Consider the following 17,413-nt stretch of genomic DNA (forward strand, 5'->3'; position numbering starts at 1 on the left):
AGTGTAAAGTGAGATGGGAAACTGTGGTTTACCAGATCTTTTATATCATGGACGGTACCAACATATCAGCTATCTGTCACTATGGATGAATCATCTGTGATGAATGATCACATTCCCCAGTTATGGTTACCTGTCGGTCTAGTTGTTTACACCTCTTGGATTACGGATATGATACTCTAATTCACTTAAATTGATTTCTTATTGGAAGAGACGCCAGGGGGTCCCAGAGTGCGTTCGATTTGATTAGAGGACCCCAGAGTGCGTTCGACTTCAATTGATTTCTGTTTGAAGAGCCACCCGAAGACGCCAGAGTGCGTTCAGCTTAAACATACATTATGCAAGAGCTAAATCTGTCTATTGCAGGTCTTTCTTTAGGTCTGAAATGTTATCTTAATTATTAATTAGACATTAATCAACTTATCCAGACCATAATCAACTCTAGATGGCATCGCTAGCCTGCGATATTAAGTGGATTGTGAGCCGATTTACTGCATAACTTTCCTTCTGGATTAAACGATTAAATGGATAATCGAGACTATGCTGTTTATCGTACTGACTTTAGTAATGATGACCGAGGCTAGGCAGAAATTTCATTCGCTTAGTTTTCGGTTTATAGTGGATCAATTTGAATGAAATTTTCAGCAAATTGCCTTTACGTTATATAGTATCTAGTTTTTAACTATTATAGTGAGAACTGCCAACTCGTTATCGAATCTCCCATAATGTATCTTTAAATTGATTTCTGATTTAAGAGCCACCCGAAGACGCACGATGCGTTCAGCTTATATTGTATTGTGATTGGAAGAGTCACCCGAAGGCGTCAGGGTGCGTTCAGCTTAATTTAAATCTTGATTAGAAGACGCCAGAGTACATTTGATTTCTAATTAGAAGAGACAACAGTATATCTGAATTTAACAAAATGTCAAGAGAGAGAAAGAGAGAGAGAGTGATGGGGTTTAACGTCCACTCGACACAAACTTGGTCATTTCGGGACTAGTATATGGATCAATTTTATTTCAAAAATTCGCATGCGCGTAGGGGTCTTTAGCAGTGAAAGGAAACCGGGGGACCCGGAAAACACCCACGAGGTTGGACAGGCGACCTTACTCGTTGTCACGTACAACCAGGGAATCGAAACCACGACAGTTGACTCATGACCTTATGATACAGCGCGCATGTGCTAACAACCATCCACCCCCAAACAGTCAAGAACTATCAATCATTTTGTGGGGAGTCTCCAAGTAACCTTTATAGTTTCCACACACAAACGAGTTTTATTCAAATAATGGTAATTTTATCCCATTTCTTTCTAGTATTTATCCATGATTTTACAGAAATAGATTGATTTTTGATAGAAGGGGTTAATATTGGTAAAGGTTGGGGGATCACGAGACGTCTCAGTAATGACGTAATATTTTTAAAATTAAAATTAGTATTGACTGGTATTGGGCAGTATCGGTAAATCGTCCCGCCAAGGAATAGGGTTGTCTGCACAATCGCAGAAGTTACCCCCCCTCTCTCTCTCTCTCTCTCTCTCTCTCTCTCTCAATATTGGAATAAACTATACCACTCTCTGAGGATTATGATATAAATATTTTACATGGTTGTATATGAATACCAGATGAATAACCGATATATACATAAAGATCAAAGTATACCGACATTTCTTACCCCATATATACCTTATAACACCTTTCCTCAAGTACCTGTAATCTGTGCTATTTTAAGCACAGATTACAGGTACTTGAGGAAAGATTTATATCATTATTTATTTTTGAACTATTATTGCAAGAACGGTCAGCTCTTTATCTAAATCTTACAGCCTAATATTGTGCCGTGAGGAAATATATATCCCTGACCTTTTTAGTTGTCTCCTGTTATATTTGATAACAGTAGGCGTTGTCTCGTTTTAATATGGTACTAGATCTTTTGTACAGAATATTTTTAAGTTGGATGTCATCCGTATCTATGATTTATTTGAATGTCATTCTGATATGGAAACATATTGAACAATATCCTGCTTCACATCGTGTTCTTTCCACCATTTATAACCGTTACGCACTAGATGGTAAGTCATTGGATACCAGGGCTGCTGATCGCAAAAACTTCTAGTAGAATATTTTAAGAATGCTGACTTTTCATTGGCTACGAGATAAAATTTGAGTTTAAATTTTTAAACCTCAACCAATGAAAAATCGGTATCCTTAATTTATTTTAGTTTAATTTATCGTGAATAAGGTCCCATGCGCCATAAAACTAGTTTTTGTTTGAACTTTTTTTCAAGAATTATTCAAATTTGTAACCCACCCTATGACTCAATTACGATAGTTTCTGTGGGTGGGTTTTCGTAGTATGTCAAAAGAAATTATTTATACTATTTAAAACTGCTAATTTAACTTTGAGCCATTGACCATTAGCATAGCATTAAACCAAGGCGGTCTAGCATTAAGCCATTGTGTTAGAAGTAAACCATTGACCATTAGCTTAGCATTAAGTCACTGAGCGCTTAGCAAAGCACACGTATGAGCTATGCTTTAGTTAATTTATTTTTTTATCTTTTTGTAATTTTTCAGAGGTTTCAAAAATATGTTTCGATTTAATTTTCTGTATTTTTGTAATGTTTCAGAGATCTCAAAAATATGTTTCCATGTTACCGGAAGACAAACAAGAGTTTGCTACACAACTTCGTAGACGCCAATTACAACGACAGCTTCCCCTGCACGACCTTGATCCAAGATTCTGTAACAGTCTCACAGACAAGGAATTACCCAAATATGAAAAATTTGCAGAAAAGCGGCGAAAGAAGGCGGCGGGTATCGGGAATATTGGAGAAGTGGATTCAAGTTGTGGTTGTGTGGTAAGAATTTATCTTTATTTAGTTAAGGGATATTTTACGTACACTAACAATTTGTACACGGGAACTCGGTTTTTCGTCCCACCCAAACGAACACTTTCTTTGTCAGTCCCGTAGGCCCCATTCGTGACTATGTATGATATAAAGCAAGAAATTAGGACGTCATATCAAAAATGGTGCGCAATTGTCCGAATAACATGTTTCGCGTATCGATCGTACTCGAATATCAATGGTATGCAACCAGTTCCCAGTTCAACAAGTACGAGCGAGTACAACCATTTTGGAATTGCGACGTCATATCACAAATCAATTCCGCCAATTGCCCAAGGGTGACAAGGGTCATTTCGATCGAACTTGAATTGACGGAATCTTGGGCCTTTTTCGAAGGGCGTTGTCCAGAACAACAAGAACAAAAAGATGTGTAGCGCTTGGGGACCTGTTACTGGTTGAACTAGTACAAGCGTACAGAGTATGACGTCATCGAAGCCATACCAAAAATCGAAGTTTGTCAATTGTCCAAGAATTCCAAGTTGAACTGTCGGAACCTGAAGCTTTTTCGCGTCGACCCCTAATATAAGAACGACAACAAGAACAAGCGTTTGATGGCCAGTTACTGGTCCAAAAATGACCGAAGTAGTCCAGTGTATTGACGAGAAGTTTAAACCACATTTTCTGCTTTTTAAACAAGAGCTAAATCTGTCTATTGCATGTCTTTCTTTAGGCCTGAAATGTTATCTAAATTATTAATTAGGCATTAATTAACCTATCCAGACCATAATCAACTATCGATGGCATCGCTGGCCTGCAATCTTTAGTGGATTATGAGACGATTTACTGCGTAACTTTCCTTCACGATTTAATGATTAAATGGATAATCGAGACTATGCTGTTTATCGTACTGACTTTAGTAATGATGATCGAGGCCCAAAATTCAATCACTTAGTTCTCGGTTCATAGTGGATCAATTTGAATGAAATTTTCAGCAAATTCCCTTTACATTATCTAGTTTTTAACTAGCTCTTTATCTAATCTCCCATAATGTATCTTTAATCTGTAGTATAATCGGCAGTCAATTTACCTTCACAGTGTTCATAAATCACCCCGCTCGATATCAACACCAGAAACGTCAAATAAATTAAAATTACCCATCACGATAACCAAACACAATTAGATCTACATCCCAAATCTACCATCAGATTTTTTACACATTTTCTTTTCATGGGTGATGGAAAATGTTAAAGTGACGTAAATGCAAAACTAAACTCATTATCAGACGTGATTCAGTTTGGCGCCACTCTTAAAAAAAATAACCGAAATTGTCTTCTAGTTTGTATAGAAGCCGCCTGTTTAAAGAATCAGCCATACTGAACACGTCAACAGTTAATAACAAATGACGGTGTGCGTTCTTTCATAACTATCAGAAGCATCAAATGGTTTTCTTCAAACTTAAAACGCTCCAAAACAGTCATTATAAACTTTCGATAAGGATTTAGCCCACTAAATAAAAATGAGAAAATAATCTTGAAGGCAATATGTTTAAACGCTTCAAAACAGTCATTATAAACTATCGATAAGGATTCAGCCCACTAAATTAAAAAATGAGAAAATAATATTGAAGGCAATATGCTTAAACGAAAAGAAATTGTTGTTGGTTTTTAAATAGAAGATAAATTATATTATAAGTCTCGCCGTGTCTGTAACATCTGGGTGATTATAGTTAGATTCCTGTCTGTTTAAATAGTGAGGATTTGATTGTAGCAGCGTCAAACTAAACAGATTTTAATAAGAGATTATTCAGTAGAGTTGGACTAGCGTTAGGTTTAAGTATTTTTGGGAGGGTTAAGTCTCCAAATAAGCACTGGTAGATTTCATTCTGTTCAAATAGTAAGGATATGTAACAGCGTCAAACTAAACAGAGAGAGAGAGAGAGGGAGAGAGAGAGAGAGAGGTTAACGTCCACTCGACACAAACTAGGTCATTTCGGGACTAGCATGTTTCAATTTTATTTCCATAATTCGCTTGCGCGTAGGGGTCTTTAGCAGTGGGAGAAAACCGGAGGGCCCGGAGAAAATCCACGAGGTTGGACAGGCGACCCTACTCCTTTTCACGTACAACCGGGGAATCGAAATGATATGAAATGAAATGTTGTTTAATGGCACGTCAGCTCCAACCGGGCTATATTGCGCCAAACATATGAGATTTTATAATGAGAGTGATTATTCGTAACTACAGTAGGGTTATGTTAGGGTTGGGATTGGCCTAGCGTTAGGATTAGGTCTAAGAATAAGCACTGACCTAGGAGGATTATTATTAGGGTAGGCATATATTTAAGAATTTGAGGGAGGGTTTAAATATGGATCGGATTAACGAATAAAACTATAAAAAAACGAAACGAAATAGAGTCTGTGTTTTAAACAGATTGTATTCATATATACACCGATATTAGCATTAATGGCAAAGAAAACCAAAGTTCTTTTCGCATCGTGAATAAGAAAACTAGTCTCTTGACGGAAACTGATACCGATGAATGATTGTTGATGATTTCAACAGAGTCTGAAGTCAGGAGGAGTGGGGAAATATAATTTTACTGAATTATTTCTGGATATTTAAACGATTTATCATAATCTATTACACATTGAAGGTAATCTTTATTTTTACCTCATAAATCATCCACCTGACATTATCTCGCATACAGGATATCTTTATGTTACTATTTATAAAATTCTTACCTAATTCGTGTAGTAATTCTCTTTCATCTCACGACAATTTGATATTACATATAATTTAATTTTGTCATTAGTATTTGTTTTATATCAGCATCTCCAATGTCTAAAGTATAAAAAACAAATTATAATTTACACGTGCATTACGTTTTAAAATACACACAGTTCCATTCTGTTATATGGTATGTATTCTAGCAAATTCTGTTTTATAAAGGTAACAGCTTATTAGCCCCGTGAAGTCGATTGTGCTGTGTCCGAAATAGAAAGTATACACATTAGTAACAGGGTTTTTTTTTTTAAAAAAGAGAGAGAGAAATGGGGTTTAACGCCCACTCGACACAAACTAGGTGATTTCGGGACTAACACATGGTTCAATTTTATTTTAATAATTCGCTTGCACGTAGGGGTCTTTAGCAGTGGGCGGAAACCGGAGAACCCGGAGAAAACCCACGAGGTTGGACAGGCGACCTTACTCCATGTCACGTACAACCAGTTTTTATAAAAACAGTTATCCGACCTAACTAGTCACCTTAACAACAGCTCTAGCTACTCACCGGTAACCATAACAACAGTACTGGTTAGTCACTGGTAACCTTAACAACAGCACTATCTACTTACCGGTAACCATAACAACAATTATTGTTTGTCACTGGTAACCTTGTTTGTCACTGGTAACCTAACAACAGTGCTAGTTCCTGACCGGTAACTACACGACAGTACTAGCTAGTCATACATGTAATACATTTACATCCTCCAAACTCAACCATTCCCGAGACATCGGAGTTTTAAATTCCAATGGCGACCATATTGGATTTATGCCGTATGACGGTATGACGTCACAGGGGCGTCATTTAGCTATGTTTTTCTGAGCCATCTGTACCACTTTCCTATCTACCCGTAATTATACCCCTCCAAACTCAACCATTCCCGAGATATTGGGATTTAAGGTGCCAATGGCAGCCATATTGGATTTATGCTAATTACTCGAAAACCTATCTTTTTATTTTGGGCGATTTTTGTTTGGAAGACCTTCAGGGACCCCTCTACCAGAAAAATTTGTTCTAGGTATCCACTCCATATGGCTTTTCTTTACTCGACTACCCTTTCATTTCATTTCAGGTCTAGTTAATTAAATACAAAAGCTTTGTAAAAATGAGTCAATGTAAAGGTCAAAATTTGACATTTGAATCAAGTATTACATCTGTGAATACAGATCTGTAGATTTGTTTGTGTTTCCACCTGAAAGCTCGTGGCACCTTGCTGGAGATCAGACGCCATAGTTATATTGATACCATTGACGACCATTATTACATGTCTTAGTTACGAACATCAAAAACTGATTTAATTACAGTGTGCCTGAAAATAAATCAACTCGCTTTAGTTTTTTTCATTAGACAGGTTGGTGCTGAAAGGTGGGACGTTAAACCCCATTTTATTTCATTTTTGGCCGAATGGCTAGCGTTGTATCATATGGTCTGTCATTGAGTCAACTGCCGTGGTGTCGATTCCCCGGTTGTACCTGACAAGGAGTAGGGCCACCTGACGACCTGTCCAACCTCGTGGGTTTTCTCCGGGTCCTTCGGTTTCCTTCCACTGCTAAAGACCCCTACGCGCAAGCGAATTATTGAAATAAAACTCAACCATATGTTAGTCCCGAAATGACCTACGCGCAAGAGAATTATCGAAATAATATTGCAGCATATGTTAGTCCCGAAATGACCTAGTTTGTGTCGAGTGAACATTAAACCCTCTTTCTCTCTCTTTTTTTTTCTCTCTCTCTGGTTTACCCTAGGTTAGGACTAATATGGACATTACCCCCCCCCCCCTCTCTCTCTCTCTCTCTGCAAAACAGTAGGACGTTAAACCCCATTTCATTTCATTTCTCTCTCTCTCTCTCTCTCTCTCTCTCTCTCTCTCTCTCTCTGGTTTACCCTAGGTAACTGGTGCACCAATGAAAAGTTGTAATTTCGATTTAAAGAAGATTCGTATAAACTGCTATACACATATCTGTAATAATCTGTCAGCTGTGTTTTGAAACATATCCAGTTTCTAGGTAATTAATGTTTCTTCATCAAACAAAAAAAAAACAACAAAAAAAAAAAAAAATCGAAAAGACTAAAATAATTCAAAGGTAAAGTAAAAGTCACGAAGATTTGTGGTATGTTTTTGCGAGTGTTAAAACACGAAGATATCAAATTATCAGATTTTTTTGTCTAAGTTCAGTAGGAAACATCTGTTAGTATATGTTGATATAAACTTATATCGCATCTGTTGTCTAAATAAACAACTTTAAAGTCTTAGTACCCCCCCCCCCCCCTTCCCGCGTGAATGTTTACATATTGTGATCATATTATACGGCACATATAAAATATACTTATGTAGACTGACATTATACAATTAATCTCAATTACTGCTTTGGCAGACATTAAAACATACTGCTATAGCAGATCTTTGTTATGGCTTCAAATGTTATAAATAATAAACTACGAGAGAGACAGAGAGAGAGAGAGAGAGAGAGAGAGAGAGAGAGAGAGAGAGAGATGGGGTTTAACGTCCTCTCGACACAAAAATAGGTCAATTCGGGACTAACATATGGTTTAATTTTATTTACATAATTCGCTTGCGCGTAGGGGTCTTTAGCAGTGTGGGAGGAATCCGGAGGACCCGGAGAAAACCCACGAGGTTGGACAGGCGACCCTACTCCTTGCCACGTACAACCGGGGATTCGAAACCACGCCAGTGGACTCAATGACAGACTTTATGACTATTGTCTGGGCCCTTATTCACGAAAACTTAAACTGTCTAGTAATCATTATGTATATAAAATAACAACTTAGAACTGTTTGTGACAGCTATGTTCATTAATAGAAGTCATTCGTTCCAATCTGATTAAAGCACAGATCCTATTTCGTTTCGTTTTTTATTGTCCAAAATTTCGTTTTACTTGTCTTTGCTACACTATGATCTGGAAGAGTTGTTATATAACCCGCGTTTTGGATGATGTGAGGGATTAGCCAATGAAACGATCTGTTACGGCGAGTTTTTGGCGTGAGGTGCACGGACCAATGGGTAACCAACTAGAAACAGCAACGCTGATTGGTTAATCAAATGTCTGACGTCATAGGTCAGAAGCCGCTCGTATGACCTCGGACGCGACCTTCCACTACAACCGGTCACATCGTCATGTAGTAGAGACCATCAAAAGTATAAAAAAAAACGAAACGAAATATAGATCTGTATTTTAATCAGTTTGTCAGTCGTTCATAAGTGAACGATATCAACTTTACAGTGTCTCTCACTAGGATGTATTATATAACATATATCTAAATTAAACATGCATTATGCGAGAGCAAAATCTGCTTATTACAAGTCTTTCTTTAGGCCTGAAATGTTATCTAAATTATTAATTAGACATTAATTAAAGCGAGAATTTCAAATTTTCTAAGAAAGTCAAAACATAATTATTTCTATGTCTTTTGCTCAATAGATTATCAAATCACTATTATACGATCATGGGCATTATTTCCCACCCTTAAAAATCTATGACACAGGAAATAACAACACAATTATCTCCCCAGTTTTGCTATTGACAACATGGGGAAGCCATTTTCCAACGTTGGATTTGAAGTTAAAAATGATATTTTTGCCAATTTCTCAGCTGGCAATAGCGAATTATAGGATTAATAGGATTATTCTTTAACAAGGTAGGACTGTTTATGGATACCATCTATTTTAAGGCTTTATTTTAATACATTTTAAAAATATAACTTGAAAATTTGCAATTGCAACTTTAACTTATCCAGACCATAATAAACTCTCGATGTCAAGGCAAGCCTTCGATGTTGGCTGGATTAGATTTCTATATGCCGCTTAACGGCCATTGATAATTAAATCAAAACAGTGGATAATCGAGACTATGCTGTTTATATTAATGATTTTAGTAATGATGACCGAGACTATGCGAAAATTTCACCCGCTTCGTTCTCGGCTCATAGTGGATCAATTTGACTGAAATTTTCAGCAAATTACCTTTACACTATCTAGTTTTTAACTATTAGAGCGATAACTACTATCTATTTATCTAATCTCCCATAATGTATCTTTAAATTACGTGAAACAGGAAACAATTAGTTATACAGAAGATAATTCTCGAAACTTCAAAGCTTCAAACAGTTACTTACAAGTAATTAAACTAAATAAATGCGAAGTAAGGTGTAGTAAAAAGTTAAATTTTACAAATGATATCTAACCGTCTTCATTAGCCCATTTTGTGCCGATAACGAATGCGCTAAACCCAATTTAACGCCATTGCATTTAATTCCTAATAGTGACAGAGAAGCCCAGAAATCATCCGTAATTCACTTAACTTCAAACCGTCTACACATCTTTGCTAACCAAGGCTTACGATTCGCTTCTCTTCTCAAGAGACCTTGGTAAGCGAAGATGCCGTCTCATTATACTGGTTGCCTTAGAAAAGTAGGCCACTAAACCAAATTTAATTTCATTTCTAAAGTTCAAAAATACAAGGAAAACAGAATCAAATGTTATTTTCTATTATCCCACATTCTACAGCTATAAAATGTCAAATAATGGGATATTTCTATTAAGAATGAAATCGTTTGTTTATGGAAGAAATGGCGGTATATCATTCCATTATCTGGTTACTAAATAAATGTTACAGAGTGCTCCTCTTCTTAATATGTCATCAAAGTCGGTGAATTACGTCATCCATGTCAATGCGGCGAATACATGTCTCCTTTGATTTAGTTGTTATTTAATACAAGCTATTCACACGTTTTTACCGGATCAAGATTCGTGAATATCAGCTGGTATTTTAATGTACATAATTAAACACACCATTTCTATAGAAGAGAGTTACCCTATTGTAATCAGAGCTACGTTTCTGCAATGGGGTATAACATCCTACTGCTTTGCTCCGACTGAGCTAATGAAGACGGGCGTACGCCGTACAGTCTGCTACGAGAGAAATTTTGTCCGGGCAGCGACACTATAGCCTACTCTTGTATCAAATTCCAACTGCCAAGGGATCTTTTACGTGCATGCCATTGTATACACGGAACCTCGGTTTTTCGTCCCATCCGAACGATTAGACAACTGTCCTTGTCAGGCCCTCCCGTCCTGCACCACTGACAAGGGGGAAACCCCGATGAACTTTCTCGGCCAATGCAGAGATCGAACACCCGACGTCCAGACTAGCGAGCCAGCACCTTACCCAACTTAGCCACCGTGGCTCCCATTTCATATATGAGTGCCGCTTAAACAGCCCATGCAATTCAGCCTCTGTGGCTGAGGGAGTAAGACGTTGGCTCGCTAGCCGGAAGGTCTCTAGTTCGCTCCCGGTGTTGGCCGAGAAATATCCTCGGGATTTTCCGGCGTGGTTTCCTCTTGTCAGTGATGCAGGACTGTCTAGTCGTTCGGATGGGACAAAAAGACGAGGTCCAGTGTACACATTGGCATGCACGTAAAAAAACCCTTGAAAGTTGGAATTTGATATAAGAGTAATTCGTAGCGCCGCCATGCCCTGGCAAAATGTCCTTCATAGCACACTGCATGCCGTTTGCCCGTCTTCATTAGCCTAGTCGTTGAAGAAAAGTAGGACGTTAAATCCAATTAAATAAGACTTGATTTAGCACCAAATAGGACGAAAGACAAATGTTTTGAAAACAGGAAGAATGTTTCATAGGTGTGTCATTTTAGTCACAAAATGTAAATTTGGTAAAAGAGGGCTCGACAGCTGGAATTCGGTATAAGCCCGGTAGGTACAGAAAAATAGGACTTTAAACCCCATTCCATTACATTTTGATAGTAAATAAGGCATGATTTACCACCAAATAGGACGAAAGACACATTTTTTTTTTGAAAACAGGAAGAATATCTCATAGGCGTGCCATATTAAAGAATATCTCATAGGCGTGCCATATTAGTCAGACATTTGTAAATTTCTCTATTTCAGAAGTGTCATTGTTGTAAGGGAGTGATGGAGAATAAATGTGTAGCTGTGTTCGCAGGTAGAATGGTGGGCACCTGTTGGCATCCGGGTTGTTTTACCTGTAAATCCTGTAAAGAATTATTAGTAGATAATATATATTTTTATAAAGGTGCTGAAATATATTGTGGTAGACATTATGCTGATCTCTTATACCCTCGCTGTTTTGCTTGTGATGAGGTAAGTGGTGTCCTCTTGAATGTTTTCCGATGTGGTTTCCCCCTGTCAGTATGCAGGACAGAGGGCCTGACAAGGACAGCGATCTACTCGTTCGGATGGGACGAAAACGCTAACCGTAACCCTTTTACCTGTGCCATTGAAACCCTACCGGATCCCCTTTACCCTTGTCATTGTAACCCTACCGCACCCCTTTTCCCTTGTCATTGTAACCCTACCACATCCCCTTTACCCGTGTCATTGTAACCCTAACGGCAACCAGAACGCGGGTTATATAACAACTCTTCCAGATCGTAATTGTGCATTTATCGAAAAATATTTGAATACAGAATGGCATAGGCCAATCATTTGCGCATATCTAGGCGATATATTTTAAAGTACTGGGTGTGGAATAAACGAAAGTTGTTGATTTTATAAACAAAAAATGTCGTGGTTTCTTTTTGACTGTAGAGTATAAATTGCTACATGAAAGAATTGAGGTAGTCAATTAATTTTTATAATACGTTAATGCGTTAATAGGTAACATATGTTTTATTGCCGTTCTAAAATAACAAATATGTTCTTGTTATGATCATAAACTTGTCTTGGTGTAGATTCAATTAAAGATACATCTATACCGTGAGATAACCACGCCCCCTTATTCACGTAACGGTGCAGTGAGTGACTGTAACGCACACATGATAGATGCGTATGTAATTTGTAGACGATCTTTGGAGGAAAATGCGATATTTCCGTTCACGTAACGGGTCACTGAGTGACCGTAATCCATGATGCATACGATTTGCAGAAGATGTTCGGAGGAGAATGAGATAACACCGCCCCCTTCCTAGCGTAACGGCACAGTCAGTGACCGTAACGCATGATACATGTATGCCATTTGGAGACCGTGTTCGGAGAACGAGATGTTCTCGCCCCTTGGTCACGTAAGGGCGTGATTAGTGACCGTAACCCATGATACATGTATGTCATTTGGAGACCGTGTTCGGAGAACGAGATGTTCTCGCCCCTTGGTCACGTAACATTGTGATTAGTGACCGTAACACATGATACATGTATGCCATATGGAAACGATATCCGGAAGAGAATGAGATAACCCCGCCCCCTTGCTAATATAACGGCACAGTCATTTACCCGCAGTGCATAAAACTGTAAAACATTTAGAAAAACCCCATAAGCTGTCTGACATCCCATAAACTTATTATGTTTCCTTTCTCTCGTATTGCAGATTATTTTCGCCAGAGAATATACACAAGCCGAGAATCGGTCCTGGCACGTTCAGCATTTCTGTTGTTGGTATTGTGATGCACCATTAGCCGGCCAGAGATATATCGCCAAAAATAATAATCCTTATTGCATTGTTTGTTTTGATAGACTTTTTAGTAAGGTATGTTAGTCTAACGTTCATACTCCAAGAGTTGTCTTTCTTTACAGATTAAAGTGGCTCAGAGAGTAAGGCGCTTGCTCACTAATCAGGGGGTTCAGTGGGTTTGATCCAGGGGTTGGCTGAGAAAGCCCCACCCCCACCCTCGCGATTTACCAGGAAGAGGGCCGAGCAAAGAATGTCGTTTAGTCGTTCGGATAGAACGAAAAACATAGGTTTCGTGTATATTTTTGGGTGCACGTAAAATATCCCGGTTGGTGCAGAAAAAGTAGGTCGTTAAACCCCATTTCATTTCATTTCTTACAGTCATACTTTAAATTAGTGATTAACAGCAAGGTGGGCTTCGTTGCCTATTAGTCTAACGCGTGCGCTGTAGATCATAAGGTATGTTATCGATGCAAGTGTCGTGTTATTCAACCCACGCTTATACCCAACAAGGATTGGGACATCCTGCCTAAATTTTAATCTTGTTTACCCCCATTGCAGAGGCGTATGCCGCAATTAAGCGATAATAATTACTGAAATAAAATTATACATTATGTTATTCCCAAAATGTTGAGCGGCAGGAGCGTGTCCGGGGGGGGGGGGGAGACAACCCCCACCCCGCGCTGGCGCAAGCGGGTAGTTTCCCCCCACCTAATGACAAACTTGGACCCGCCCCCACCCCCTGTTCGAATTCCCGGACATGTCCCTGAGCGGACACCTTAAACTTCAAATTTATATCTTCCTTTCATTACAGATTTGCAGCACTTGTCAAAGACCAATTACAGCCGATTCTCCCGGTATGACTCACGGTGATCTTCACTGGCACGCATGCCCACACTGTTTCAGCTGTCACGTGTGTGGTACGAGCTTAATAAACAACCACTTCCTGTTAAGAGAGGGCAATTTATACTGCAGTGTGGACTGTCGACAGCGGACACTTAATGTGCATCAAGCTTCATTGGCCAGGAATTATGCTACATAGTAGTGTGAAGTGTAAAGCGTTACATCAATCTAATGGAAATTAGATTACAATTTCGTTTCAGTTTGATTTTATGATGTTAACATTTTCATCCAACCTACTGTCTCCAAGCCGCGACCCTCCAGGCCCATCCGTGCAGCAACGCCGTGCGTTGCTGTTTGTTCTGTCCTTTTGAGGTTGTGGTCCTGGGTCTCTAAAGATTGGGGACCCTTTGATCCATAGTGATATCAAGTCAAGCATACCCCGGGGGCAGGGAGGAATATAAGTTCACGTGATATGTACACCGACCACTCGGCAAACCTCGGCAGATGTAGGCTACTGGAATCTGATAAGGTTTTACCCGAGTGGTACACCGACTTCAAAAAAAGTATGTCAGATTTAAATATCGTACAACATCAAAATGAAACGGAACGAAATTGAAATATGATTAAAATCAGATTGTGGATGTTAGGTCAATCAAATCATCCTGTAGTTTCATTAACTAGTGTGGACATCTAATTTATTATGCTTGTTTTATATTTTTATAAACTCTATTAATGTAGATGTAGATTATTTTGATAATGACGGTGTAAAAAAGGCCTCGAGTGGGGTATAGGCCCTAGGCCTATATATAATATATGTGTAGGTAATGTGTGATTATATATAACAATGCTTTTGGTGTAAATGAGCTACAGTTTAAATGTACGGAAAAATTGATGGTGTCGAGTTGTCTATGCCTGCGCTTTAGATCATAAGGTCGGTCATTGAGTTAATGACCTGGTGTTGTGTCGAGTGGTCTAACGCCTGCTCTTTATAGCATAAGGTCGGGCATTGAGTCAATCAGCTATAGTGTTAGTGGACGTTAAGCCCAAGTTCTCTTTCTATGTAAGGTCTCAATATGCATTTGAGGACACTGGGCCCTTTTCCGTTATCGGATATAACGATCTCGTCTTACTATAGATAGCCGTCTGGCGAATCATGCCATTTCACGAGAAGAGACCAAGACTACACGGTGGTAACAACACACAAAGAAGGCGTCATGACTCAAGTAAACATTTGATGGTTCTAACTTACCTTATCATTGAACCATTTAAATAACAATCTGTGGACAGTATATATTTATACTGCGTTTTGTTCTAAATAGTTAAAAAGTCGGTAGTTACTTTCAGTCTGGAATATAGGTTGCTAAGCAACGATAGACACTAACAACTCATTTGTTTAATGATGGAGAGAGAAATGGAGTTTTAACGTCCACTCGACACAAACTAGGTCATTTCGGGACTAACATATGGTTTAATTTTATTTCAATAATTCGCTTGCGCGTAGGTGTCTTTAGCAGTGGGAGGAAACCGGAGGACCCGGAGAAAACCCACGAGGTTGGACAGACAACCCTATTCCTTGTCACGTAGCACCGGGGATTCGAAACTACGCCAGATGACTCAGTGACAGGCCTTATGATACAGCGCGCGCGTGATATCCATTCGGCCATCCGACCCCCCTTGTTTAATGATGGACAAGCGTAGAAGATGGGTTCCAAATGAATTTCTTTTGTTGATGGTTATGCGTGTTATGTTTTTAACCAGGAACTTGTTGCATATATACTTGGCAATATTCTTCTTCTTGGGGCGGCGCTATTAAAAAAACACCCAATTCGAGTATATGATCGATATCAAACTTGACTGGCTTGTTCCTCGTTTGATAAGGTGCTTCAATTCCAAGATGGCTCCGATGACGTCATGCCCGATTCCTGGTTCAGATAGTATGCGCGTGGGCTACTTGTTTGTTGAATGAATTAATTTGTTTAAGAGTTTTTGTACGAAAGAAATTTTTGCATGATATTTTAGCCTAATATTATTATTATATATATTTATGGTGGTGAACACTGCTGAAGAAATGAAGAACGGGAGGAATAACGTCTCTGTTTCATGTACAAAATAGAGGTGTCAATTTGATAAAAGGTGTGCTAAGAATACAATAGCCATATAATATATTTATATAGTTCTTGCCGCACTACGTCACCTTTTAAACCAACCCTGGCTGATACAAATGACGCTTCGGGGGGTTATAAAATTTCATTAAAACAAAGAACCTATTTCGTTTTTAATGTTTAAAATTTGGGTTCAAGGAAACCATTGAACGCATTTATAAGTGGCATTTTCTGATGAAAAAAAAGTAAGGTGTATTTTTGATACCTTTTAGCTACAATTTGTGCCTTACTATATGTAATTTTCGTGTAATTTTAGCAAATTTAAGTAATGCTTTTATATTTTGTAAAAAAAAACAACAACCTGTAAATAGGCCTACACTGTGTATGCTTTGTGGACTTGAACCATCGATGTATGAATAAAAACCATATAAACACATTCATTATGTTTCTTTCCTTTAAAGTGGTTTCGATTCCCCGGTTGTACGTGACAAGGAGTAGGGTCGCCTGTCCAACCTCGTGGGTTTTCTCTGGGTCCTCCGGTTTCATCCCACTGCTAAAGACCCCTACGCGCAGGCGAATTATGGGAATAAAATTGAACCATATGTTAGTCCCGAAATGACCTAGTTTGTGTCGAGTGGACGTTAAACCCAATTTCTCTCTCTCTCTCTCTCTCTCTCTCTCTCTCTCTCTCTCTCCCTGTCTTTTAAAAATCAGGGTGGAGGAATTGCGAATAGTCCATCTTGTGCGCTTAAGATCATAAGGTCTGTCATATAGCCAAGTGGTTGGTTTTTTTTCGAGCCCCAGCGTGTACGTGGCAAGGGGTACGTAGGTTTTCTCCGTTTTTTTTTTAAACCAATATTTTATTCAGGTTGTCTGAATAGGATTGGGGAACCCGTCCTCCGTTAAACACCCATCTAGGCATTCGGATGGGACGGTTCGTCAGATTTATCTCCTTTATAATTATCGGAGGTGAGAAGTTCAATTAATGGCGAGAGGGGGGGGGGGGTAACATCTCCTATGGGACCGTATACAGCGGAAGTAAAGCCATGCTCACAGCTCGCCGTACGTGCTTTTACGGGCAGTCTACGGGGGAAATGGCGGGTGGGGGTAACATCTCCTACAGGACCGTATACAGCTGAAGTAAAGCCAAGCACACTGCTCGCCGTACCTGCTATTACGGGCAGTCTACGGGGGAAATTTGAGTAAACCCGCACATGAGACTAACGCGTCCTGTAAGTTTCTTTAGCCCGACTGGTAGAGAAATGGAGGACGTTAAACCCCAGTTTATTTCATTTGGCTTTATAGGAGCCATTGTGGCCCAGTGTGTTGGATGTTGGCTGGTTAAGCTGGGGGTCCGACTTCGATCCCTGCGTTGGCCGATAAAGTTCATCGGGATTTTCG

The 17,413-nt window shown here is 39.0% G+C and overlaps 1 protein-coding gene across 4 annotated transcripts in view; it reads left to right on the forward strand.

Moving 5' to 3' along the window:
- Positions 1–16,448, forward strand: part of LOC126827559 (protein prickle) — a 59,486-nt gene extending 43,038 nt beyond the window's left edge. For 3 of the 4 annotated variants that reach the window (XM_050557031.2, XM_050557032.2, XM_050557033.2), the window contains 4 exons: positions 2,627–2,857; positions 11,552–11,764; positions 12,987–13,145; positions 13,882–16,448. In XM_050557031.2, the coding sequence (XP_050412988.1) occupies positions 2,627–2,857; positions 11,552–11,764; positions 12,987–13,145; positions 13,882–14,109 (831 nt within the window). In that variant the 3' untranslated portion in view covers positions 14,110–16,448. Of the gene's footprint in view, positions 1–1,942; positions 2,069–2,626; positions 2,858–11,551; positions 11,765–12,986; positions 13,146–13,881 lie in introns of those variants that run through there. The other variant, XM_056102518.1, reaches the window with a different exon arrangement.
- Positions 16,449–17,413: the final 965 nt, after the last annotated feature.

The sequence above is a fragment of the Patella vulgata genome, chromosome 7, assembly GCF_932274485.2.
Source record: "Patella vulgata chromosome 7, xgPatVulg1.2, whole genome shotgun sequence".
Taxonomy (NCBI): Eukaryota; Metazoa; Mollusca; class Gastropoda; family Patellidae; genus Patella; species Patella vulgata.